This window comes from Microcaecilia unicolor, chromosome 3, assembly GCF_901765095.1.
Source record: "Microcaecilia unicolor chromosome 3, aMicUni1.1, whole genome shotgun sequence".
Classification (NCBI taxonomy): Eukaryota; Metazoa; Chordata; class Amphibia; order Gymnophiona; family Siphonopidae; genus Microcaecilia; species Microcaecilia unicolor.
In genome coordinates, this window is record NC_044033.1 from 222847014 (window position 1) to 222874668 (window position 27655).

The 27655-nt window shown below is 41.5% G+C and overlaps 1 protein-coding gene across 1 annotated transcript; it reads left to right on the forward strand.

Moving 5' to 3' along the window:
- Nucleotides 1–27655, forward strand: LOC115464399 (vomeronasal type-2 receptor 26-like). The gene is made up of 4 exons (XM_030194782.1): nucleotides 1–78; nucleotides 6556–6783; nucleotides 8098–8224; nucleotides 26757–27655. Exons 1-4 carry the CDS (start codon nucleotides 1–3, stop codon nucleotides 27653–27655), a joined length of 1332 nt encoding a protein of 443 aa, XP_030050642.1.

The following is a 27655-nucleotide window of genomic DNA, read 5'->3' on the forward strand; positions in this document are numbered from 1 at the left end:
ATGGCCGCCAAACCCTGGAATAAACCTGAATCCAAGATGACCACCAGTGCCAGCTCAGAACAGCCAGGAAACGTGACAGTATCCTCCCCTAAAGACCTCCCTCACTACTCCGGGCCTGGTTTAGAAGGATAGTGGGCATGGAAATCACGGAGCAGATTGGGAGCGTGAATCTGACTAGCAGGAATTATCCACAGGTCCGTAGTTTCTCCATGCCAAGAGATAGTAGAGACATCCCTTCCTCACCTTGGAATCCAAGATGGCCACCAGTGCCCAGCTCAGAACAGCCAGGAAACGTGACACTTTGGTCCCTCTCCTTGCTCTCGCATTTCTCTGGTTTTCTTTCATTCTCTCCATTTTTTTCACAATATGAAATCTAAATAAGCATGTATTAGAAATCAGATTTTAAATATCTGATTCTTCTATAGCCCCCTCTATATTTTTTACATTTTCATAATAATAATCACACTCTCACCTGATATTGATAGTTCAGTGATTCACACCTGCTTGTCCTTTTTTTCAACCACTATTCAGTTTGGTATATTAGGATACAAATGGACAAGAACCTGACACATATTAATGATTTAATAGTGCATTTAAGATAAGAAAAAGCAGATGGGAATCAATGACTTGTAAATAGCAGATGATATTAGACTTGAAGAGATGGGTCTGTAGTAATGCCAGTCTTAATCAACGCCTTTGGTACAATCCCCAATAACCTGGACCACTGTCTAAATACATGAGGACAACAATGGTCCTTGAGGGCCACAGCCCAGTTGTGTTTTCAACATTTTCATAATGAATATGCACAACCTCTCTTTACATACAGTGGAACAGGGCTGACTGACCATTCGGGCAACCGTGCAGTACCCGAGGGCCCAGAGGTTCTAGGGGGCCCAGAGGCTCTGCCCGAATGCACACTGAACACTACAGCTCTCTTTGCTCTCTTTAAAGGTATGCCACTGGTGATCTACTGACCTCTGTGGGGGGAACATGTTCTTTCCAGCCTGTTGTTCTACTGCTATTTCCCCTGTCCACCACTGCTGTACTTTAAAAATGGCAGCCTGTCCAGACCTACGAGACTACTGTGGGAAGTCTCAGCTGCCATTTTGAAAACATGGCAGCGCCAGCAGGTGGGGGAATAATGGCAGCGCTGTGGGCAGGAAAGAACACACTTCCCTCCCCGCAGAGACCACTAGACCACCAGGACCCTTCAGGTAGCACCAGGGCAGTAGTGACGTCGGCTACGGTGATTGGGGGGGGGGGCAGCAGTATGGTGGTAGGGGAGTGTCAGGCAGCAGCTGAGCAGGGGGTCAAGATCCCCCTCGGTGCCCGGAGGCCCAGACCACTCTCAGTCCGCCCCTGCAGTGGAAGCAGGGCCACCAGGAGACCGAGCCAGACCCGGTGCAGGGTCTCCATCACTGGGCCCGGAGTAAGGCCGCCGCCACCACCACCCCCATCAAGGATCATCGCTGCCCCCCCCCCCCCCCCCCCGCAACTCCAAATACCTTGGCTGGTGGGGATCCTGAGGGCCCGCTAGTAGAAGAAGATTTCCTCCAATGCTGCTCTTCACTCCGCTGCATTGACTGCCCTGCCACTGCGGCTGCTTTATGTCTCACGTCGCAGATGCTCGGTTTCAAAACTGATATACTTGGCAATACTTTATCTATTGTCTTCTTAGGAACCTTTAACTCTTAACATATAATCGTATTAGGATCCTAGATATTGTTAACCTCCCTCTTCTTTATCCATACAACATCCACATCAACATACTTCTCATAGTTTTTCTTATTTGCCTCAGCGGTGCTCAAATCCAACCTTCATTCAATGTTGGAAATATGCAATTGCACCAAAATCTTCACAGGCGATAAATATTGCATTGATTACTCAACTTTTTTTTATATATGTATAAATTCAATACTTATATTTAAATTTCCTCCATAGAGTATTTAGAGTACTTATCTTAACAAGTCACCGGACTGGGGGATCTAAGATCCAGCAGATAGCCAAGACCTGTTGATTCTTTCTCTATAACATCAGCAAAATTCGCCCTTTCCTCTCTGAGCACACCACCCGAACACTCGTCCACTCTCTCATTACCTCTTGCCTCGACTACTGCAACCTACTCCTCACTGGCCTCCCACTTAGCCATCTGTCCCCCCTTCAATCCGTTCAAAACTCTGCTGCACGTCTTATCTTCCGTCAGAATCGATATGCCCATATCACCCCTCTTCTCAAGTCACTTCACTGGCTTCTGATCAGGTACCGCATACAGTTCAAGATTCTCCTACTTACCTACAAATGCACTCGATCTGCAGCCCCTCATAACCTCTCTACCCTCATCTCCCCTTACGTTCCTACCCGAAACCTCCGCTCACAGGTCAAATCCCTCTTCTCAGCACCCTTCTCTTCCACTGCCAACTCCAGGCTCGCCCTTTCTGCCTCGCCTCACCCTATGCTTGGAATAAACTCCCTGAACCCATATGCCAAGCCCCCTCCCTGCCCATCTTCAAATCCTTACTCAAAGCCCACCTCTTCAATGTCGCCTTCAGCACATAACCATTTTACCTCCATTCAGGATATCTAGACTGCCCCAACTTGACATTTCGTCCTTTAGATTGTAAGCTCCTTTGAGCAGGGACTGTCCTTGTTTGTTAAACTGTACAGCACTGCGTAACCCTAGTAGCGCTTTAGAAATGTTAAGTAGTAGTAGTTGTAGAACTCAAGGACTGTGTTTACCCTTCCCTGTGTTAGGTCTTAATAAAATGTCCAGCTGTTAACTTCAACAATATGAAGGCAGCGGTGTGCTGGAGATGGCTTGCATCGGCTTGCAAGAGCCGGTTGTTAATATTTGTGACATTTTGCGAGCCAATTGTTGAGGCAGGGTGAGCCGGTTTGCCTTTCCTCCCCCCGAGCTGCAGGGTTCCAGCACATACCTGAACGCAGCCACCCTGGTGGTCTAGTGGATTCTTTGGGTAGGAAAGATCCCCAGTCTTTCCTGCCTGCTGCAGGCTGACCTTCCTTATGATGTACTGCTCTTAAAAAATGACTGCCGAGACTTGTAAGTCTCAGCAGCCATTTTAAACAACAATGCGACAGCAGGACTTTCAGCTCCGGCAGCAGGCAGGAAAGACTAGAGATCTTTCCTGCCCCAGAGAATCCACTAGACCACCAGGATGGCTGCCTTTAGTTATATGCTGGTTTCCTGTGGCTCGGGGAACTGGGGGAGTGGGGAGGAAGCCTGTAAAAGGTGAGGTGGGGACCGTGGGGAGCATACTGTATGTCACGATTGTGACTGTTTTTCTTGGCCATGCTCACCTCGCCCTCTGGTGGCAAGAACCGGTGGCTGCCATAGACTGTCTTGCTGTCTCCCTACACATTCCAGACTTTCATTCCAGTCCGGTCCAGATATTCTAGCCCTCCAGACTTGGGTTGAAATTTGGCAGCTAGCCTCACACTTAGCTGCCTTGAGATTCATTCCTGCAGCTGAACATCAGCTGCTGATGGCTTTATTAACCACCTGGAAACTTTCTAATTTGCCTTGGCAACAGAGGTCTCCAGTGAAGTTCTTGTCCCTGTTGGTCTGTTGCGGTTCCTGCCCTGTAAGCATTCTGTGTCAGCTTGACCCTGCTTGTGTCCTGGATTATTCTCCTGATTCCTGCCTGCCTAAGACTCTGTTTGGTCCTGGATCATTCTACTGATTACTGCCTGCCTTGGACCCTGCTGGTTTCCTGGATCATTCTACTGTTTGCTGTCTGCCTTTTGACCCTGCTAATTTCCTGGATTATTCTACTGATTACTGCCTGCCTTTGACCCTGCTGGTTTCCTGGATTATTCCATTGTTTCCTGCCCTGCCTGTTCCAGCTTGCTCTACCTCAGCTGCAGCTTCAGTCTGGCTGTTCCAGTCCTGTTTGTACCAGTCCATCTGTGATCTGCCTTGCCTCTTGTTTGGGTGATTCTCCTGCCGCTGCCGCTCCTCGGCAGTCAGAGCCAGTCTTAGCAAGTGCGGGGCCCTGTGCAGACCAATTTGGTGTTGCCCTATCCTAGCCCCGCCCCACCCCACCATAGCTCCACCCTAGCTCCACCCCATTGAAAAGATTATTCCATTTTTAGAAAATTTTAAGTGTGACTGATGAAGTGACAGGGGAATCCCTAGTAAATTATTTATATTGGGTAACTAGGTTGTTTGTGATACACCTGCTGTGTAATAGTCAATTTCTTTGCAACCTTCTATTTGCTGTCTAATGCTCTACCTCTACTAAGTGCTTCAAGAAGTAATTTACAGTAACATATAAAAGCAAACTGTGTGCCATCAAACAGAAGACTGTGAAGCATCAAAACCAAGATAAAATTGCATATAACCCTTTCTAGACGCCAAGAAATGGAGCACTTGTCACATTAAGCTAAAAAAACATCATGCACAAGCTTTGATCTTCTGTAATAGATTCCTTACAACTGATTATATTAACCTGAAAATTAAAATGGCTTACTGGGAAAAGCACGGCAGCATAGTTCTGTTACAGAAAGGTTAATCGTTTGTTCTGAGTGATGAAGTTGCCGTCACCAGCATAAATCATAAGTTTCTTTATTTTTTAAGTCGCATTCACACTGGCACCAGGCGATGGCTCACCTCCGACCACGCTGCAGCTCCTTTTCCCTTCCCGCTCAATGACTCCCGCCCGCCCTTGTGGAAACAGGAAATACCTCATCAGAAGGAGGCGGGACATTGAGCGGGAAGGCGGAAGGGAAAAGCTGGGGTGAGCCATCGTGCCTGCAACTGTCTGTCAGGGCCATGCCGTCGCTGCAACAGTTGTTGTCCTTGGATTGGGAGGCGGGAGCTGACGGCGGGCTCAGAGGGCGAGGCACCGGTGGCGGGAGGTGGGAGCAGAGCGATCATGATGATGCAGTCTGAGCGAGTGGGGCTCAGAGAGGCAGAGTTGAGGCACGTCGTTGCGGGCCCCTTTAAGCGCGGGGCCCTATGCGGCCGCCTTGGTCACCTCTGCCTAAGACCGGCCCTGTCGGCAGTAGCCCAAGGGCTCACGATTCCAGACTATCCTGAGAGTCTGACACTGTAAAAAAATATATTTTCAAACATGCCGGCTTGTGCATATGGATGTACACAGAGGAAGTATAATAAGGGAATAACTTTTCATAGGTAGAGTAGTAACTTGTATCGTAATTGGTGTGTCATTTGGAGGGTCTGGTTACAGGGACACCCTAACCCTGTTATATTGTTGCAGATTTTTCTTTTCTCCTGGTAAAGGGTTTCTAAAACAGACATCATGTTATGAGAATCAGGTGCTCAACATTTAGACTATCTATTTATTTACTTATTTATTGGAACCCAGTTCAAACACAGGTATTAAGCCACCTTGATTATTGCAATGGAATCTATGCAGGGTGCAAAGAAATGCTTCAAAAAAATATAAACTGCCCAGAATACTGCTGCAAGGCTGATCTATGGAACATTGAGGTTCTAAAGTTCAAGGCCACTGCGTGAGAAACTACACTGGCTTCCCGTTAGAGACCGGATAACTTTTAAAGTTTGCACCCTGGTGCATAAAATCCTCTACGGTGATGCTCCAGCTTATATGGATAACCTTATCAACTTACCACCTAGGAACTCTCACAGATCATCTCGTTCGTACTTAACTCTCCATTACCCTACATGTTCTGGCCTCACGTATAAAGCCACTTATGCATCCACCTTCTTCTATGTTGGTGCTCGTTTGTGGAATGGATTACCTAAAATCTGTAAAAACTACTCCCGATCATCTGACCTTCAGAAAAGCCCTCAAGACCACCTTATTTGGAATAGCTTACACAAAAGTCCCGCCGTTGCATCCATAACTGTTGAACTGTACCTATCTTAATGTCATCCTCCACTTTCCTACCCCTTCCCCTTCTCAGTAATTACTTACTAAACACTCCTACCTCCATGTACTTGATTGTTTATGCCAGATTGATGTATGCCTTTTTAAACTGATGTAAGCCACATTGGGCCTGCCTACAGGTGGGAAAATGTGGGATATAAATGCTATAGATAAATAAATAAAACCTGGGAGCATTTAAAATCTTTTTTTTTCCTTGGAGACAGTAATGCATTGCCCCCCCCCCCCCCCCCAGGTATAGTGAGCTTTGTAATTTGGGGGGGGGTGCAGAGGTGGACTGGGGCCCTCAGTCCACCTCTGCGCCCCCCTCCCCCCAAAAATTGAAGGGCTGGCTATACCCAGGGAGAGAGCCTGTTGTTACAAATTTACCAGCACACCACTGCTTCTAGGTGTCTTAGGCTTTTGAAAAGGGTACAATACTTACATCCAGCATCTACATCCAGTATCTAAAATCTGGTAGACCGTAAGGAATATTTTCAAAACACTTTGACTTACAAAGTTACAAATTACATATGGAACTTGGTAAGTCTAAGTGCTTTGGAAATGAGCCCCACATGTATCTAGCATTACATAATAATAATAATGTAAAGTTGAGCAGAAATATGTTTGAACTTTACTTGGCAGTTAACTTGACAGGTAAGTTCACTATTGAATTTCTAATTTTTAGCTTCATTACTATCTGAAGAATGTCCACTTTAAGAACAATCTGGATGAAGACATCTTTTTTAATGAGAATAGAGAACTGAGCACTGGCTACAATATTATTAATCTGGTCCATCTACCCAATGGAGTACAACATCTTGAAATTGTTGGAAGTTATAATCCTTATGCTTCCTCGGGACAGGATTTCATCATCAATGAGAAGGCAATCATATGGGACAGTACATTCACCCAGGTCAGATTTAAGAAACATTAAAGAATGAGGGAAGGTATTGGACCATGTTGCATCATTTATGTTGTTGACTGCAGCTGTGTAAGTAGATTATCACAATTTTATACAATACCAAAATAATAGAGCTGTAGACTTTGCAAATAGGTTTTGAATTGATAAATACTTGAAGATTTATGTTCAGAGAAAGCTGAGAATATGAACAATTCTGGAAGAGAATATTAGTGTAAACCCCCCATTCTCAGGAACAGACTGGCCTATTTTTACCTGAATATGGTTTGAATATGTCACTGGTGTCCTAAGAAGTTATCTCAAACAGAGTGTTCTTTTAAAAATACTGAAAATGCTTCATTAAAAACACTAACCACATCTCAAGTTCTCTTAAAAACCTGAGAAGAAAAATAAGTAAATTATTCTCCAAAAGAAAAGATGCTACAATCTATATAAATATTTGTAAAGATTTCAGATATATAATAATGAAATATGACCAATGAGTGTTTTAAATGATTGTTTTTATTCTAATTAAGATGTGTTAACTATTATAACTAGTTAAAATGTTAAATAACCATAGAATCATTGTAAAAGTGAGTAGAGATAGACATGGGGGAATACACTGCTTGCCCTGGGATTGGTAGAATGGAATGGTACTACTAATTGGGTTTCTGCCAGGCACTTGTGACCTGGATTGGCCACTCACTGGAAGCAGGCTACTGGGATAGATGGACCATTAGTCTGACCCAGTATGGCTATTCATGTGTTCTTATGTAAGACAAATGAGGAGGAGGAGGAGGAGGAGAATACCATGTAAATAGACATGTGCTGTTGGCCTCTGCTTAATTGTTATAAATGCTGTTCTTTATTGCTGGAAGAGATAAATTTTAAGTAAAATTGGTAGTTCAGAACTCCAACTTGGGACTATACTGAATTTTTGAAAGCAAGAAGGGTGCAGCATGAGTGGATGTGTACAGTTTAGTAAGGAGGGGCCTTTGTTTAAAAGGTAACCTGCAACATAAGAAAGATAAGTCCACACATAGGAGCCAACTTTTCAAAATTATTGGGGGTGCTAAGCCCAATGAAAATAACCCCTCCTTGTACATATACAAGGAATTTTCTCAATATTGGGGGTGCTCAAGCACCCACCGCACCCACAGAGTCGGCTCCAATGAGTCCACATGACATTTCTGATTTAAGCTGAATTTCAGGTTCCAGAGGCTTGAAAGCATGATTTGACCCATAGGTGGACAGATATAGAAACCAGCATTTAAAGAATCACAAGTGAATGTTATATCAAATTACCCAGATTTTTCTTTTAATATTTAGACACCTCCTCAAGCCAAATGTAGTGAGAGCTGCCTTCCTGGCTTCAGAAAATCATCCAGGGAAAGACAACCCATCTGCTGCTTTGACTGTATTCCATGTCCACAGGGAGAGATCTCCAACCAAAGTGGTGAGTGATATCATGTGGCAGGTCAGTGTCTGTGGGTTATTTGCTATGGTGCTCTTTTTCAAAAGAGAAAAACATTTCAAAAGCAGCACAAAATGTCAGATGGTCAATTTTTTGTTGACAAATCATCTAAATAGTGATTTTCAAAACTCAGAAGTGGGACATTATATTTTGCAGTTCATCTAAATTGCAAGGGGATATGTTTTAGGTATGTTTTGGGTGAGACTTGTGTTTTTCTGCTGTAATGCAGAAAAGAAGTACGTTTTTGTCTCTACCTGTTCTAGTCTCGACAAAGTCTGAAAAAGGTGCCCTAACTGACCAGTTGAACTTATTTATTTATTTATTTGTATTGTTATTCCAGAATGATTAGTGCAAATTTTACTCATAGAATTTCCTGAAGAGTTAGGTCTTTAGGTCTTTTCTGAACTGGAGGTAGTAGTAGGTTTTCTTTGCAGCCTATATATGCTACAGTTGCAGCAGTCTAGTTGAGGCAATATCAGTGTCTATACCATAAGACGGAATGATTGTCTGGGGAAATAGTCTCTGATTCTTAGTTTCCACAGTGTTTTGAAACATTTTGATGTGACTGAAGCAACTTGGTCTTCAAGGGTCAGATGTTTGTCGAGAATGATTCCTAGTATTTTTATTGTGTAAGATTGTTGATCTATTATGAGGTTTTGGTAAGTAGTGGGATTGTGCTGGCTTGATAAAACCAGGAGTTTGGTTTTGTCTCAGTTCAGTTTAAGTTTGACAGTTGTAGTCCAACTTTCCATGAGGTCGAGTACTTTTTTGGCCTTATCCAGTATCTCTGTGATGCTGTTGTTGAATAATATTGGTGATATCAGGAAACCCGAGGGACCCGAAATTCAGGGATTATTATTATTATTTGGAATTTTGTGATCAGGGTGGTTATGACTGTTTCAATGCTATAGCATGGTCTGAAACCTGATTGAGAGCTGTGAAGGACTCAGTAGTATGTTAGGTATTTCATTAATTGTTGTGCTACTAGTCCCTCCATTATTTTTGTCAGCAGTGGTATTGATACTGCTGGTCTGTAATTTGTGAGTTCACTGATCTTTCTGGTGGAGTCATTAGGGATTTGAGTATGATGTTGCCCTTGTCAGAAGGGAAATGGCCTTTCAAAAACACGCATTCTATGTGTTCAGTTAAATGTTTGATGAACCAACCTGGTGGGCTTTCCATCCTGTAGTCCTAGCTGCTGACTAGCATGTGGATATTTTGTTAGTAGTGCTTTAACTGAGCTGATTGTTGGTATTTTGATGGAGGACCAAATTCTGTCTGCCTTGATGTAGTCCTTGTTGATTTAAAAAAGTCCTCTCACAATGAGTGTCTTCCTGAACAAGGTCTTTATTGGCAATAGCAGAAATGACCCGACACGTGACGTGTTTCGGCCGTGAGGCCTGCGTCAGGGGTCTATAAAATAATATAATATACAAAGACATGCATAAAAATACAATTATAATTAAAACCATGAATAAAAATTTGAACATCCATATACAATTTCTTGTACAAATTTGGACAAATAAAACATCAGAATGAAAGAAGCAAAATATATATAAAATAAAAACTATGATAAAAATATAAGAGTATATGACTTTAAAGGAATAGAGAATATTGAATTATATAAAGATATGAAATTATACCACATAGAGATAATGAGGACAAGGCATGAAATAAAATACACAACATAATGAAGTATAAATATAGAGGACATACCTAGTATTATCTGTAGAAAAAAGTACCTTGTAGATCAGATGAAAAAAATATAGCACTAAAGCTGCTAACAACGATATCTATAATAAATATGTAAACGAAGGCATAAATCACTACATCCTCTCCATACATACATATACAACAAAATGAAATGATACTGAAAAAAGTGAAACATAGAATATATGGACAGGGATCCCAAAAAAAATGTGTATTGATGATGGAGAATAATGAAGAAGACCACATGGGTATGAAAATAAAAATAAAAAAATGAAAATGAAAACAAGGCACGGCTGCCAAATGAATCAGCAAATGTCAAAAGTGGTGGACCATAAAATGATAAGGATGGGAGAAACAGAAAAAAGAAATAACCGATATTTCTGCTATTGCCAATAAAGACCTTGTTCAGGAAGACACTCATTGTGAGAGGACTTTTTTGGATCCACTGTGTGTTTTGCCTTTCATTGGTTTTCCTGTGGAGAGTTCACCTTCTGTGGGTGTTTGCTTCGTTGGACTTGGAGGTATACCATGGCCTTTGAGCCATGGGATGACGTCCTCAGCTTCAGTGGCGAGAGGTTACAAAGATTAATGCAAGATTTTACACCATTAGAGGCAGAAGAATGTCCCGGTGTATCTCTTGTAGATTTATGGACAGATATGATTAAGAATAATAAATCTATAATACAAAATGAGTTACATTATGCTACTTTATTACAATATTGTAGGAATAAAAAGATACCTAGGGGCCTCAGAATTATGAAGGAACCTCGCTTGTTCACTGATGATGAGGACTTCCTCACTCAGTGGTGTTCTATTCTGAACAAGTGTTCACTTGATCTGATGATCCTTATTATAGAAACGTCAAAAAAAAGGAATGATATTTTAAGACCATTTGTTAATGAAAAATTAGAAGTATTAAAAAATACTGATCCAAAGTTTGATGAGATTATAATAGATGTTAATAAACGGATGGATAGTTTTAGGAATGAAATAAAAAAGAGTAAAATCAATAAACTACATAGAGATTCTGAAGACTATAGGAGGGGTCCTATTTATCCCTGGTCTAAACCAAAAAGGAATACTAGAAATATTCAATATAAATCTAGGCCACGTTTTCAAAGTGAATATGATTCTAAACAAATGATTAGTGACATTCATCAAAGACCTAGGAGACCAGCAGAAAATATAGAGTCACCCAGTAGGAGAAATAATAAACGCATTAGGAGTGACTCTGATGAATGTTTTACTTCCCCTTTATCCAGCCCCACCAATGTTCCAACAGCTGGTCCCTCTACTACTTTTTTAGATCAAATTTGGCCCACGAGGACCCCGTTTCTAGAACAATCACGACAATACAGAGGGCCACCACTAAGAGGCCGGGGCTACAATCGAGGAAGGGCAAGAGGAAGACCCAGAGGCAGCAGCCATCCTTATCACAACCGATACAACCAACAATATTGAATATGAGGGAGGAAAATGATGATACTCCCATAGTCAATCTTTCAAATTCCATTCTTTCAGAGCATCAATTTAACATTTTAAAGAAAGGCCTTTCATTTGTCCCTACGGCAAGATATGATTCCTTTCAGACAAGGGTCGACATGTTTAGGTTTTATAGGAAATTACTGATTAAAAACTTTTTTTCTAATAATACAGAAGGTTATCAAGATTCCTCAGTGATCAAAGGCAAATCCAAATGGATACCGCCTGGACCTCCAGATCCTGTGGTTTTCACTTTTTACAAGTGTGTTCTTTCAGACATAGAACGCCTTGAAAGGAAGAATCGTAAGGCTCATCACAACCTCACAAAAGATGAGCACAATGCTTTATTAACACTGTCTCAGAATCGAGATATTGTCATAAAACCAGCAGATAAGGGTGGAGCTATTGTTATACAAAATAGACAAGAATATATCATGGAAATACACCGACAGATTTTTGATTTAGAATATTATATCCAACTGGAAAAAGACCCTACTGACCAACTTCAGAAAGACATATTAGAATTAGTGTCTTTTGCTTTCGATGCTGGGTATATCACTCTTAAAGAAAAAAATTACCTTACAGTTAAGTGTCCTTCTATCCCCACCATATATACTCTTCCTAAGATACATAAAAGGTTAGATAACCCACCTGGTCGTCCTATCATCTCAGGAAATGGTTCAGTTTTAGAGCCTCTCTCTCAGTTTGTAGACTATTTTTTACGACCCTTTGTCCCAGAGATTGACTCATACGTTACAGACTCATCCCATATGATCAACATTTTAGAAATGTTTGATGGAGATCTTGAAGACGTTACTATGGTGACCCTGGACATAGAAGCTCTCTATACCAATATTCCTCAGTTGGAAGCCCTGATAGTAATAGAGAATACACTTAAGAGAAGGACCCATGAGCGACGCATTCCTAATCATTTCATTCTTGCCTTGGCTACTATTGCCCTTACTAAGAACTATTTTGGTTTTGATGGCAGTTTTTTCCAACAAATTAAAGGCACAGCTATGGGGTCAGCCATGGCCCCTGACATTGCTAATCTATATGTTGCCCAGTTTGAAGAGAGATTTCTCAGAATACACCCATATAAAAAAGAGATCAGAATGTACAAACGCTATATAGATGATATTTTCCTGCTATGGAAGGGCAACATAGATAGTTTATCCTCGTTCATGTCTTGGTTGAACACCAGGGACCCCAACTTACGTTTTCAGATGCACCATCACCATAGTGAGATTTCTTTTTTGGACATTTTGATACAAAAAACTACATATGGGTTCAAAACTACTATATATAGGAAACCTACAGATAAGAATAACTATTTACATTTCACTAGTTTTCACAATAGATCATTAAAAGAAAACTTACCTTATTCACAGTTCTTGAGGTTGCGTAGGCTTTGTACAGATTTTGACGATTTTCAAACTAAATCTGTTGATATGGCCAACAGGTTTAGCTCCAGAGGATATCCCCGTGCATGTGTTAATAATAGTCTAAAGAGGGCTATTGATAAAAACAGGAATGATCTCCTGATTGCCAAGCCAGACAAACTAAGCCCAGATTTGGTTTGCACATTAAAATATTCACATTTATCAGGAGGCATTAGAAACATCATTAAAAAGCATTGGCATATTTTGGAGACACATACCTGCTTTACAAAACAAGTTCCAGTCATTGCACACGCCCGCAACCGTAACATTAGAGAGTTTTTGGTTCCCTCTACCCTTCCAGAGCCCCATTCCACAAGAGGAGATTCCTTTGGCCATATACCATGTGGGAGATGTTCAGTGTGCAAACACTCACTTACTATCACTTCATTTCACAGTAAACATAATAACAAAAACTACATTCTCAGACATTTTTCTGATTGTAATACTATTGGAGTTATTTACATCATAATATGTCCTTGTGACTTACTCTATGTGGGCAAAACTAAGAGAGCCATAAAAACAAGAATTATAGAACATAGGAGTTGCCTCACAAGGCAGATACAAAGCGCCCCCCTGGTGACTCATTGGGTTGAAAAAAATCATACAATTGAACATTTAAGATTTTTTGTATTCAAAAAAATATCTATGCCCTGGAGAGGTGGTAATATGGATGAGAAACTGCTAAGGGAAGAACAGAGAACTATATATACATTAGGTACAGCCACACCGCATGGACTTAATATGGACATGGATTTCAGTCCTTTTTTATGATCATCCTTGTTATTTTCATTTTTGCCCTTATTTTTATTTTTGTTCAGTGTTCCCAGTCGCCTGTCTTTTTTCTATTACATATGTTTTGGTTTTTCATATTCATTTTTCCCATTTCCATTATTATTATTTTGTTCTATTGTTTTGGTGTAGTGGCATCATTTAGGTTTACTACCATTTTTATTTTCATTTTTATTTTTATTTTTATAGCATATACATTGTATACGAGGACCTATATATATGTTTAAAATAAATTTTTTTACAAAATTATTTGTCCATGTCGAACAATTTAATCGTTATTTTGGTTTTTTCTTTTTATTTTTTATTTTTTATTTTTCATTTGTATTCTGCAGTTAGCTGGAACTACATATGGGATCACATGGTTTATATAGTCCAATCTCTTGTTTTATTGTTGTTAGATTCCACCTATAGCTTTATGTGCGCCCCATTGTCTTCACTAACCCTTTTAGCAGTGGAGTCTCTTATATCGAACATACCATTAAGTGTTTGACCCCACCACTCGCATGTGCTATATTTCCCTAGTAATGGTTCGTTCCAATCACAGGGGAAGTGATGTCATCTTCACTTCCAGTATAATTCCTTCCCTTGAAGGTGGTTTCATGTTTTGCCATATATTTCGTTTTACAAAGCAGCACAGCGTTTTCTTGTGTACGGTAAGCATTTTAATTGGTTTTTTCATTAGTCCTGTTAGCTTTTATTTAACCAGTGCTTATTCAATGCAGTTATAGCGGTTTGCATTGTGCCTCACACAAACGAATTTGCTTCCCAGTACTCAGCAGTCATTTAGGCGCTTTTAAGGTTTGTTCTTGTGCAATGCCAATAGCTATGTAGTCTGTTTTAGTAGTTTATAGCATGCCCCACACCGACTATTCCATTCATTTTCATTGTTATATATTTTATCTGCAATAATCCCCTCCTTTTTTATTTGCTGATAGCTATGCTGGTTGCTGTAATAGCTTATAGCATGCCCCACACCCATTATTTTTTCTTATTTATTTGATTGGCATTTACCTTTTATTTGTAATTTTGCCTCCTTTTTGATGTGGTTCCTTTTGCACTTTTGCAAAGGTAATATTATCTTTCAGTTAGGTGGTTCCCCCATGTTATGGTTCATTTTTCTTAGTAGTTTATGGTCTTCTTTTTTAATATATGCTCTTTTTTATATATGCTATTTTCAATATATGCTATTTTTCACAGTAATATCGGTTATTTCTTTTTTCTGTTTCTCCCATCCTTATCATTTTATGGTCCACCACTTTTGACATTTGCTGATTCATTTGGCAGCCGTGCCTTGTTTTCATTTTCATTTTTTTATTTTTATTTTCATACCCATGTGGTCTTCTTCATTATTCTCCATCATCAATACACATTTTTTTTGGGATCCCTGTCCATATATTCTATGTTTCACTTTTTTCAGTATCATTTCATTTTGTTGTATATGTATGTATGGAGAGGATGTAGTGATTTATGCCTTCGTTTACATATTTATTATAGATATCGTTGTTAGCAGCTTTAGTGCTATATTTTTTTCATCTGATCTACAAGGTACTTTTTTCTACAGATAATACTAGGTATGTCCTCTATATTTATACTTCATTATGTTGTGTATTTTATTTCATGCCTTGTCCTCATTATCTCTATGTGGTATAATTTCATATCTTTATATAATTCAATATTCTCTATTCCTTTAAAGTCATATACTCTTATATTTTTATCATAGTTTTTATTTTATATATATTTTGCTTCTTTCATTCTGATGTTTTATTTGTCCAAATTTGTACAAGAAATTGTATATGGATGTTCAAATTTTTATTCATGGTTTTAATTATAATTGTATTTTTATGCATGTCTTTGTATATTATATTATTTTATATACCCCTGACGCAGGCCTCACGGCCGAAACACGTCATGTGTCGGGTCATTTCTGCTATTGCCAATAAAGACCTTGTTCAGGAAGACACTCATTGTGAGAGGACTTTTTTGGATCCACTGTGTGTTTTGCCTTTCATTGGTTTTCCTGTGGAGAGTTCACCTTCTGTGGGTGTTTGCGTCCTTGTTGATTTCACATTCATGTAGGAAATCTATGAGTGTTGTTTATGTTGCAGCTACATTTGATCTTATTTTTATTATTTTATTTCTTCAAAATACTATGCAAGCTTGTCTATTGTTGGTGGTGTTTCATTTGACGTTAGCAGAGCTAGTGTGTTCAGTACATTTTTCATTAGTTCATATATTTATTTTCATATTTATCTCTTCTGGGTACACGTATGTGTTATAATATTCCACTTTGGATCTTTTTATGGTGTGTTTGTACTTGCTTAGGGCTTTCCTCCATGTGGTTTTGTTCATGTCTGATTTGTTTTTGGACCATTTTCTTTCCAGTTTCCTGCACAGTTTTTTCATCTCTAATAGTTCCTCATTAAACCAGGGGCATGGTTGTCATGTCCTCTTAGTTTTCATTTTGAGTGGTGCTATTTTATTTCGTGTGTTTCCACTTAGTTCATCCCAATTTCTAATGAAGTAAATGTTAGTGAGTGTTATGTTTGTTTGGTCATTCATCGTTGTTGACCAGAAGCTATGGTTGTCCTCTGGTTAGGGCAGTGTGTGATATCCTCGGTTCTCTGTTTTTGCCTATCTCTTTCCATTGATGTGTGGAGGTGAGTTTGCTATGGTCTGACCATGGCACCTATGCCCAGTTATGATTCTCTATTATATAATTGTTATGGGCTAAGGGTCTGTAAGCTAGTAGGTCTAGCTGAGATGAGATGCCAGGTGTCATTTTGAAGTTCCATTGGTTCAGGAAATTTGTTAGAAACCTGGTGTTGGTGTAATGTTGCTTGTCTAGATGTAGACTGATATCACCTAGTAGAAGGACATTTGAGAAATGTGTGCATATGAAGTCCATGAAGTCAACTTGGAAATTGGACCATCTTCCAGGCAGGTGGTAGTTAAAAATTATGCATAATTGATCGGTTAATGTTGAGTCTTTGATTTTGCATGCCATTATTTCAATCACAGTGGATATATGTTCAGCTATGGTTTCTACTGTAAAGAAGCATTTGTACACTAAGGTGGCCCCACCTCCTTTCTTTTTAGTTCTGTTGATGTGTGTTGTTTATATCCCGGTGGGCATAAGTTAAGCAGCACTGGGTCATCTCGCAATTGCAGCCACATGCTATTATGAATAGTATACCTAATTGCTCGGTTTCAATCCAGTTTCTAATTATGGTTGACTTGTTAACCACTGATCTGGAATTTCTGTAACCTATAGAAATGGAGTAGAATTATGAGCAGAAGATATTGTAAAGGGTTAAAAAAATATAAAATTGATGTGTGTCCCCTTTAAGGGGCTTACCTGGGGCTGCTGGTACTTTGGGGCTCTTTTTGGTTGTGCCCCAGTTTTTCTTCTGACCCTCGTTTGGGTCTGATGATTCTTTGGGCCGTTTTGTTTGTGCCCATTTGCTTTGTGACCCTCAGGAGGGTCCGATTGTATTTTGGGCCGTTTTTGGCCCATCCAGAGTGGTGGCCGCATTTTTGGTGCTCCCCAGGCTTGCTCCGATGTTCTGGAGTCCCATTTCGGGTCCGGAGCAAGTCCTGGGGCAGAAGAGAGGCAGGAGACAGCAGGAGAGAGAAAAACGTGGTTGGCGCGAGTGGCGCGCCACCGCGATTTCAGCAGGAGCTGGGGAGAGGGAAAAACCGGCTGGTTCTGGTGCGCGCGCATGCGCGAATGCAGGGAAACGCCGGTAGGCCGCAAAATGAAGCCTGGGCCTCGATTTTGATTTTTGGCCCGAAGAAAAGCAGAGGAGGGGTCGGAGGACCGTCGGGGCTCGGGAAAGTTCAAAGGACCCCAGGATGGACGTTAGAGGGGTCAGGTAAGAGGTCCTATGGCCTTACTTTAATTTAATTTGGGTTAATTTTTAGCTTTTTGAGGTGTTTTGTTGTCGGGCCTTCCCTAAATTTTTTAAAATTATTATTTTAATGGTTGGGGGGTCTGGGGGGTCTGTTTAGATAAGTTGTGTACTTTAAAATTTTTAAAAGTAAATTTAAAGGGATTTTTTAGGTTTTTCCAGTGCGGAGAGTCGTGCGCTGCTCTGGAAGTGTTTTTTAAAATTCCGACGACGGGGTTTGAGAGCGCACGTGTGACTTTATACATGTGGAAATTTTGGTAATTTTTGGTAAAACTTTTATGGGGTTTTTGGGTGAAAATATGTTAAAATGGTGTATATTAATGGTTTAAAAAAAAGAAAACATGGACTGGATTCAGAAAAATGTGACTGGGATGGTGGTACAATTTTTGTTAAAGTATAATGTGATTTATTATGTATTTTGTATAGAAATCCATTTTTCCCATATACTTTAATGGGAAAAATGTATTTCAAGATGGAGAATGTGCCTAGATTCTCAACTGAAAAAGTTAGCTGACATTCTGAAAGTCAGCAGCTGATTGGTCCGTTTGGGTCAGATGGCCAAGCTGTGATGCTGTTGCTAGGGGAGACGAGTCTGTAAGACAGTGAGAAGAGCTTCTGTCACTGGAAGAGACAGACCTGTGTGCTAGGGGTGCTGCAGGTGTGTGAGAGGTTTGAGATTTAATGAGTGAGAAGAGCTTGTGTCACTGAGGGAGTCAGACCTGTGTGCTAGCGGTGCTGCAGGTGTGTGGAGAATTGGTGTTTAGGGTGAGAGAAGAGCTTGTGTCACTGGAAGAGACAGACCTGTGTGCTAGGGGTGCTTCAGGTGTGTGAAAGGTTTGAGATTTAATGTGGGAGAAGAGTTTGTGTCACTGGAAGAGACAGACCTGTACGCTAGGGGTGCTTCAGGTGTGTGAGAGAATTGGGAGTTTAGAGTGAGAGAAGAGCTTGGGTCACTGAGGGAGTCAGACCTGTGTGCTAGGGGTACTGCAGGTGTGTGGAGAATTGGGTGTTTAGGGTGAGAGAAGAGCTTGTGTCACAGAGGGAGTCAGACCTGTATGACAGGGGTGCTGCAGGTGTGTGGAGAATTTGGTGTAAGGGAGAGAAAGGTGTATGGTTTTGAGAGTGAGTGGATCTGGCTATGAGAGAGCAATTAAAGTCATCAATAGCCTTCTCATTATTAGTGAGGGAAACACAGTGAGATCAGAGTAGAGAAAGGGAATAATACTTACCTGTTACTTTGAAATTAGTGAATTGGCCACCAGTTTTGACTTAAATTCCCAGAAATTCTGCTTATATTCATCAGGGAGCCAGGGTTTTTGTTCCTTTTTATTTAATTAAAGATCAGGTATCATCCACTCCATAATAACCTGGACCGGGAAAGCGAGCTCCAACGCAAGAAAGAGAAGAAGGCTGAGGAAGGTTTGCAGCTGTCTTGCAGCTAAGTACTTACCAGCACGAGCTTTGGACAAAAGGTTTAATTCAATTAAAAGATTACATGCATACTTACCTTTGGGTTCTTGACTGTGAGACCTGGAAAGAAACAAAATAAACAACACAAAGAATCAGTCCTTTACATAGAAAAAATAATTTTAACATTATTGTTCAATATTTAAGGTTAAAAAAGGTGAATACTTATCTGATGTATTGTCTGAAAGTAGTTCCAAGCTGTTATTGATTGCTATTAAAGAAAAGAAATAGAATTTCTGTTAACACCTGAAAGAAATTGAAATGCTGAAATAATTTGAAATTAGTAAAATAAATTTTGATTTGTAACCATTTCCTTGGTTTGGCAAAGGCTCTGATCATTTTGCGGGGAAAACACTGTGACATCTTACAGAGCCTGTTCCTTCAAGTGAGCGCACTTATGACATCATAGTGCGGGTTTACAATATGCATTATGGAATTTATTTATTTATTTATTTATTACATTTGTACCCCACGCTTTCTTTCTCCCGCTCATCGCACGCTTAATGCGGCTTACATAGTAACAAGAGAATACAATCTGTAGTACCAGAATCAATGGGTTAAAAGGTCAGAGATTGATAAATCTGTATGGCTCTGGAATCTATCAGAGATTGAGAAGCCTATAATTTATTAAAGAACATGAGCCTGTGTAAACTCAGGAATTTATAATACCCCTACAAGCAGGCCTGGGAAAGAAGACTAGTGTAAACAGCAGAAGAATGTTGTTTTAACAGCTTAAGAGAACTAGATGCTGGAAATCAGATAAACTGTGAGAAGGACATTTTGCAGAGAAAGAGTCATGTAAATCATTGTTTGAAACAAACGATATAAGCAGCCATCTCAGAAGAATATTTCAGAGATGCAGGCAGAAAAACACCTTGTTATGTTAATGAATTGATCTCTCATGAGAAACTATTGTATTTGTACTGGTAAGAGAATAAATGGTACTTTCTCATATCCTGTTTACTTAGTATTGGTTTCTTTTACTCCTCCCAGTTGAGAATGGCTGGTTTATGCTAATCTGGAAAGGGATACAAGCAGCCTAAAAACAATGGGTACATATGTATCAATGTTGATGTTAGTGAACTTAACAGTCCGTAAATGTCTGTGCATTCTATCTTTTTTGATGTTGTGGCCATTGCGATTGTTATTTGTGCTTATCTTTTTGTTATTGGTTAGGTTGTTGATCTCTGGTTTGTTTTGATTTTTATAGTTTGGTATTTCCAGTTGGTGAGGGAGGCGTTGTCTTGCTATAATAAGTACAGAGATTTTGCACCATTTGTTGATTGAGGTGGCTTGTAACCCTGTTATCCATAGTATTATCATGCAGTAGAACAGTGATGGTGAACCTATGGCACGTGTGCCAGAGAGGGCACGCAGATCCCTCTCTTTTGGCATGGGCGCCGCCCGTCGCCTCAGCCCGTTCCAGCCCTCCCTCCCACCACCCGGCATCAAGCATTCCTTCCTCCCTCCCTCCCACCCGGCACCAGCCCGCCCGGCCTCCATCCCTCCCTCCGAGCAGGAAATGTAAAAGTCTTCCCTTGTCGCTGTTAACGCCGCGTCAGCAGTAGCAGTGAAAAGTGTGCTGCTGGTTGGCGCACCTCAGCCTTCCGTTTCTCAAGCTCTGGTCCCACCTTAGGGGAGAGGAGGGTTGCTGGACATGGATGGAGGGCAAGAAATGAAGAAGAAAGGAAGAAAGTAAAGAAATAAATGGAAAGGAAGCCCTGGAAACGGAGTTAAGAAAACAGAAAGCAGCAGAATCAGAGACTAGGACCAATATGGATAGAAAAACAAAATCACCAGACAACAAAGGTAGAAAAAAATCATTTTATTTTCATTTTAGTGTTTGGAATATGTCCAATTTGAGAATTTAATCTGCTCTTTTATTTTGCACTGGGTATACTGGAGCTGTAACAACTTACAGAAATGATTTATAATGAAAGAAAATCATGTTATTTTTTTCTCCTATACTAGTATAATGATGTCTGTTTATATGCGCCATGGCTGGTGTAAGGGGTGTGGCTATCATAAGGGTGGAGTCATATGTGGTGACCCCACCCATAATGAGTACGGGCACTTTGCGATAAATAATTAGATTTTGGGTTGCTGTTTGGGCACTCGGTCTCTGAAAGGTTCGCCATCACTGCAATAGAAAAACCATGATCTAATATTGGCCATAATGGGATATTATGGTAGAATGGTGGTAATTAGGGGTTAATTGCTGGAGCCACAAGTGGTCTACCCAAGTCGCTTAGCAAATGACGAAAAACAACAAAGCAGTGGAATCAAATGTATTTATTGTTTTAGGGTATTGTTCCAATAAATACATTTGATTCCACTGCTTTGTTGTTTTTCATCTACTGTTTTGTAAGCAGTTGTGTGCCTTTTTGTTTTTTTTTGCTTAGCAAATGACTTCATTCCACAGATGTTCCCTGATGCATAATAATGCAAATTGTGTATTATAAAGACTTAGAACAGGCAACATAAAACTTGTGACAGGAATCCAATCTTTCATTTCTAGGGGTCTCCACAGTCAATTAGAGATGGACACACAGACCATGAAGGAAGAGTGTTTGCCTCCCTGTTATTAGGTACAGTGTATCGTTTAGGCTGCTGTTCTTCCATAGTCAATCATTCAGCTGTGATGGGAGAGTTTGAAATGGGCTTCAGGCCACAGTGTAGCTCTCATGTTCATAGATTTGACAATTTCCTTAGTTTGCTGTTTGAAGGAAGGTCACAAATGAAGACAGTTCTCTTTCTCAAGTTGCTGCCTTGGAATTACTTCAAGCAATGAAGAGGGGAGGGGGAGGTGAGCTAAACAGGATAGATATTTGTAAGACAAAGGAAATTAATTTAGATTGTGAGCCCTCTAGGGACAGAGAAAATACCTGTATATAATGTGTGCAGCATAGGAGCCAACTTTTCAAAATGATTGAGGGTGCTGAATTTTTTTTTTAATTTTTTAGGCAGTGCGTTCCCCCCCTCCCCCGTACCTTAAAATTCAGTCTTCTGCAGTCATCACCTGGGCAGTGGCAGCGCCACACAAAGGCTGCCTGCAAACTGCACCAGGACTTCTTCCCTGAACAGTCCCGCCCCTCAGTTCCCCCTCAGTTTGCAAATTTCAAAAGCTGACATATTTCAATCCCTATACTATAGGTTAACAAATACAAATAAAACAAAAAATGGAAAATATGATATCATTTTATTGGACTAAATGCATTTTTCAGTTAGCTTTCAAAGGCCAAAACCTCTTTCCTCAGGTCAGCACAGTATACTGCTGTTATGGTATTCTGTTCTGACACGATAAAGGAGGGTTTGGTCTCCAAACATTAGTCAAAAATGTATTAAAATTTGTCCAATTAAGATATCACCTTACTTGCACTTTCTCTATTTATCAACACAGCTACCACACTACTTTTTCCTAAACTAAAAACAAAATTCATTCCTACCTTTTTGTTCTGACCGTTTACTGTTTCTAATTGTGTTGGTCCAAGTCTTTTGTTTCTTCTTTCTTCGATCTTAACTCTCCTCCCTTTCCATTCAGCGTCTGCCCCCCTCTCTTCCCCCTTTCCATCCAGCATCTGCCCCCTCTCTTTCCCCTTTCCATCCAGCGTCTACCCCCTCTCTTCCCCCTTTCCATCCAGTGTCTACCCCTACTCTCTCCCCTTTCCATCCAGCGTCTACCCCCTCTCTTCCCCTTTTCTATCCGCAATCTATTTTCTCCATTCATGTGTAGTTTTTCTCCTCTTTCCCCTTTTCCTCATCTCCGTCAGTATGCATATCCTTCCTCTTTCTTCACTCCCCTCCATCCATCTCCTTCCTCTCTCTTCCCTCTCCTCCATCCATGTCCAGTATTTTTCCTCTCTCTCTGCCCCTCCATCCATGTTCATCTCACTTCCCTCCCCTCCATCCATGTGCATCTCCTCCTCTGTCCACCCTCCCCTCCATCCATGTCCAGCATTTCTCCTCTCTCTCCTCCATCCTTGTGCATCTCCTCCTCTGTATTGTCTCCCCTTCAGGTCCAGCATTTCTCCCTTCCCCTCCATGTGCATCTACTTCCTCTGTCTTTCCTCCACTCCATGTCCAGCATTTCTCACCTCTCCCTCCATCCATGTGCATCTCCTTCCTGTCTTCCCTCTCCTCCATCCATGTCCAGCATTTCTCCTGCCCTCTCCTGCATCCATGTACAGCAACTCTCCTCTCTCTCATGCCCTTCCCTCCATCCATGTACAGCAACTCTCCTCTCTCTCTGCTGCCCTCCCCTCCATCTATGTCCAAAAACTCTCCTTTCTCCCCTGCCCTCTCCCTATCCATATCCAGCAATTCTCCTCTGCCCTCCCCTCCCCTCCATGGCTAGTGATTTCTCCTCTCTCCTCCCCCTCCCATCCATATCCAGCGATTCTCCTCTGCCGTCCCCTCCCATCCATGTCCAGCGATTTCTCCTCTCTCCCCTGTCCTCCCCTCCAGTGATGCTCCTCTGCCACCCCTTCATGTCCAGTGAGTTGCCCCAAACCCCACATGCCCCCCGAGTTCCAGTTCCAACCTCCCCAGCCCGCCCTCTTCTCCCTCAACAGCCCTCCTTGCCTTCCTGCTGCCTAGCATTTAAAACTCCTTTTACCTGAAATTGTGACGGCAGTGAAAGAAGCTGAGCAGGCTCACCTTCAGCCTTCCCCTTCCCTCTCAGTGTCCCACCCTCATTTCCTGTTTCAGCGAGGGTGGGACACAGAGGGAAGGGGAAGGCTGAAGGCGAGCCTGCTCTGCTTCTTTCACTGCCGTCACGGCTTCAAGTAAAATAAGTTTTAAATGCTGGGCGGCAGAAAGGCAAGGAGGGCTGTTGGAGAAGAGAGCGGGCAGGTCAGGCTGGGGACGTTGGAACCGGAACTTTGGAGCGTTGGATGAATCACGGGTTGCAAAATATTGGGGGTGCTCGAGCACCCACAGCACCAATAGAGTCTGCACCTAGTAACACTATATAAACGATTAGTTGTAGTAGTAGTAATTGACCTTAAGATTGGAATGCAGCTATGAGAAAAAGCTATCACAGTGCTGTTTTAAATCTTCACAAAAAGTATGCCTCGTTGTTATTAGGTAGATTCCTCTTTCAGCTGCTGTTCTTCCTTAGTCATTCATGCAACTGTGAAGGCAGAGTTTAGAGTGGGTGACAGGCCACAGTGTAGCTCTCATTTTCATAGATTCATCAATTTCCTTTGTTTGCTGTTTGAAGGAAGCCAAGGTTACAAATGCACAGTTCTCTTTTTCAAGTTGTCAGCAGTGTTGCCAGGTGGGCGGTTTTACCGCCCAATTGGGCGGTTTTCCGCGACCCGCTGCGGGAAATTTTTGCCCGCGGCGGGTCGCGGTTTTTTGGGCTTCTTTTTTTTCTTTTCCGCGGTTTTTCGGGCGGGGTTAGTGACGTTTTGGGCGGGGTTAGTGATGTTCTGGGCGGGGCCGATGACGGGGGAGGCGGGGCCGATGACGGCGGGGGCGGGGTTGATGACGGCGGGGGCGGGAGTGATGACAGCGGGGGCGGGGGTGATGACGCGGGGGTGGGGGTGTCAGGGGCGGGGTTTGAGTTTGGGCGGGTTTTGGGCTGTTTTTAGGCTGGATTGGGTGGGGAAAAAATTTTCCACCTGGCAACCCTGGTTGTCAGTTGTAATTACTACAGGCAATGGAGAGGGGGAGGGGAAGGAAGCTGAGTAGGGGCCAGATGCACTAAAGGAGCCCTTAACAAGCCCTTAAGGAGCCATTAACAAGCAAGTAGAAAATCCTGGCATGCACTAAACACTTCCCCCCCCCCATCCAAGGAAAACAGAATGCAGATGAGCAAATCGTGCAGAAACCCTATTGTAATGAGATGCTAGGACTAACCTTTTCCGATTGCCTTAACGCTGGAAAATGCTGGAAAATCTAACAAGAGGTCTGTACCTCTCTTTGGGGCTGCGTGGGATTGGAAAAAGTATTAAAATGTAAAAAAAAAAAAAAAGCGAGGGGGGGGGGGGGGGCAAAAACGGCCAAGTGCTTGTCAAGAGCGTCCTTTATGGACGTTCTTCACTATATATATATATATATATATATATATATATATATATATATATATATAAATCAAACAGGCTCCGATGCTGTTTTCATAAATGCTCAGTAAAGACTTCATATAACTTAAAAAAGTGGAAAAAAAAATCCAAGTGCTGTCCTTTTTTTTTTTTAACAAAACTATTAGTGGGATTTAAGCCCACCACCTCTGGATTACAAGACTGGTGCACTAACCACTAGGCCACAACTCTACAAGCTTGGATGGTCCTCCCTTACTTCCAGGTCTCTCAGCTGAGTGAAGTGCAGGGCCAAAAAGGACATTTTTATTATTGCGGGGGGGGGGGGGGGGGGGGGAGGGGAGGCTGCCCAAAGTGTACGTTTTTCTTTAAAGTGAAGCTTGTTTGTGCAGCGCTGCGTACGCCTTGTAGCGCTATAGAAATGCTAAATAGTAGTAGTAGTAGTTTATTAAAAAAAAATCAAACAGGCTCTAATGCTGCAAGCTCTTTTTTGGACATCATTCAACCCCGGAATAATAAAAACGTCCTTTTTGTCCGTGCTTCACTCAGCTGAGAGACCTGGAAGTCTCTGACACAATCACAGCGCATTTAGAATGTTTTGCATCTCATTACTATGCAAAAACCCTAACACGATTATGATGACACATTGCAAGTCAAGTTAGGGCCCCAAAACCACAATAAAATAACCCCAGATTTTTGCTGGGATTATGTTACCATCCGAGAGCATAGGGCTGCTAAACATGCTCCCAGGCCAATAGCTGAGGTTCCCCCTCACTTAAGCCACCCCTGATTTGAAACACCTGAGTTCAATGACCAATGTAGGATTAGAATAATACTACTGCTAGGGGCACCATTTTCAAGGTGACGCTGGATAGGGTAGGAACAACTAGGAATTCCTTCTGCCCAAATACATACCCAGAAGACCCCCTCCCTGGACCAGCAACTGATCAGGAGAGGTAAGTGAGTGGAGAGTTTCAACTCAGATGGGAGAGACCCTCAGTGGCCTTGGAGCATTGGCCTACTGGTGTTACTCCACATAAGGCAGGATTCAGCAATCTGCGGTACCGGGATCCTGCAGATTGTTGAATCTCTTGGGATATCAAGGTGTGGTAAAAGGCAAACTTTTACCGTACATTGATGAATACTCCCCCCCTCCCCTTTACTTCAAAACTACTGACTATACCACCAGACCACCCCAAAATTAGCAGGCTTTCATTTTAGGGGCCTGTGATAATATTCAGTAGCACTAACCAGTCAAGTGCCTCTGAATATCGGAAGATAGCCCTGTACAAGAGAATTAACCAGCCAGAAGCCATTTGCGGCAGCCAGCAGGTTAAATCATTTTGAATATCAGTCTTACAGTGTTAATGTTGCTCATTTTCTAGAAAATAGTTCAAAATTAAAAGGAAGAAAAGGGGTAAGATGTATCACCCATTTGGTTTTTATTTAGTGAGATCAGTTGAAATTATTCTTGGCAAATGTCTGTCTTCTTTACATACTGATTTTAATTTGTAACTGATATGCATCAAAACTACTTCACCATTCTAAATATCAGGATATTATAGAGAAACTTTACTGCTGTAGTCTGAAGTATGGAGAATTAATTTAATGTTCATTCACCATTACAAAACCAATGCTGTTTATGAGATATTGAGACAATATTCATCTTCCTCAGATATGGACAACTGTATGAAATGTCAAGAGGACCATTGGCCTAATTACAACAGAGATACCTGTATTCCAAAACTGATCATTTTCCTGTCCTATGAAGAGGATCTTGGGATAGCTTTGACAACCAGCAGCATTTCCTTCTCTCTTATCAATGCAATCATTCTGGGAATCTTCATTCATTACCGAGACACTCCCATTGTGAGAGCCAATAACCGGGACATCAGCTATATCCTCCTCATCTCCCTTATGATCTGCTTTCTATGCTCTTTGATTTTCATTGGCCGCCCTGAACCCGTGACCTGCATTCTCCGTCAGACTACCTTTGGGATGATTTTCTCTATCTCACTCTCTTCCATACTGGCAAAAACCATCACTGTGGTTATGGCCTTTCATGCAACCAAGCCTGGAAGTAAGCTCCGGAAATGGATGGGTTCCAGGATCTCATATACTATAATACTTTCCTGCTCTCTTTTTCAATTTACTCTGTGTCTCATCTGGTTGTTTACTGCTCCCCCATTCCCATATCAAAATATGCAATCAGAAACTGGGGCAATGCTAATTGAATGTAATGAAGGGTCGATGATTGCATTTTACTGTGTTCTGGGTTTCCTAGGATTTCTAGCTGGTATCAGCTTCATCACTGCATTTCTATCGAGAAACCTACCTGACAGTTTCAATGAGGCCAAGTACATTACTTTCAGCATGCTGGTGTTCTGCAGTGTTTGGATGACTTTTATCCCAACGTATTTGAGCACAAGAGGAAAATACATGGTAGCAGTGGAGATATTTGCCATACAAGCTTCCAGTGCTGGACTGCTGGGATGTATCTTTATGCCCAAATGTTGCATTATCCTATTGAGGCCCGATATGAATAGCAGGAAATATCTTACAAAAAACAACTGA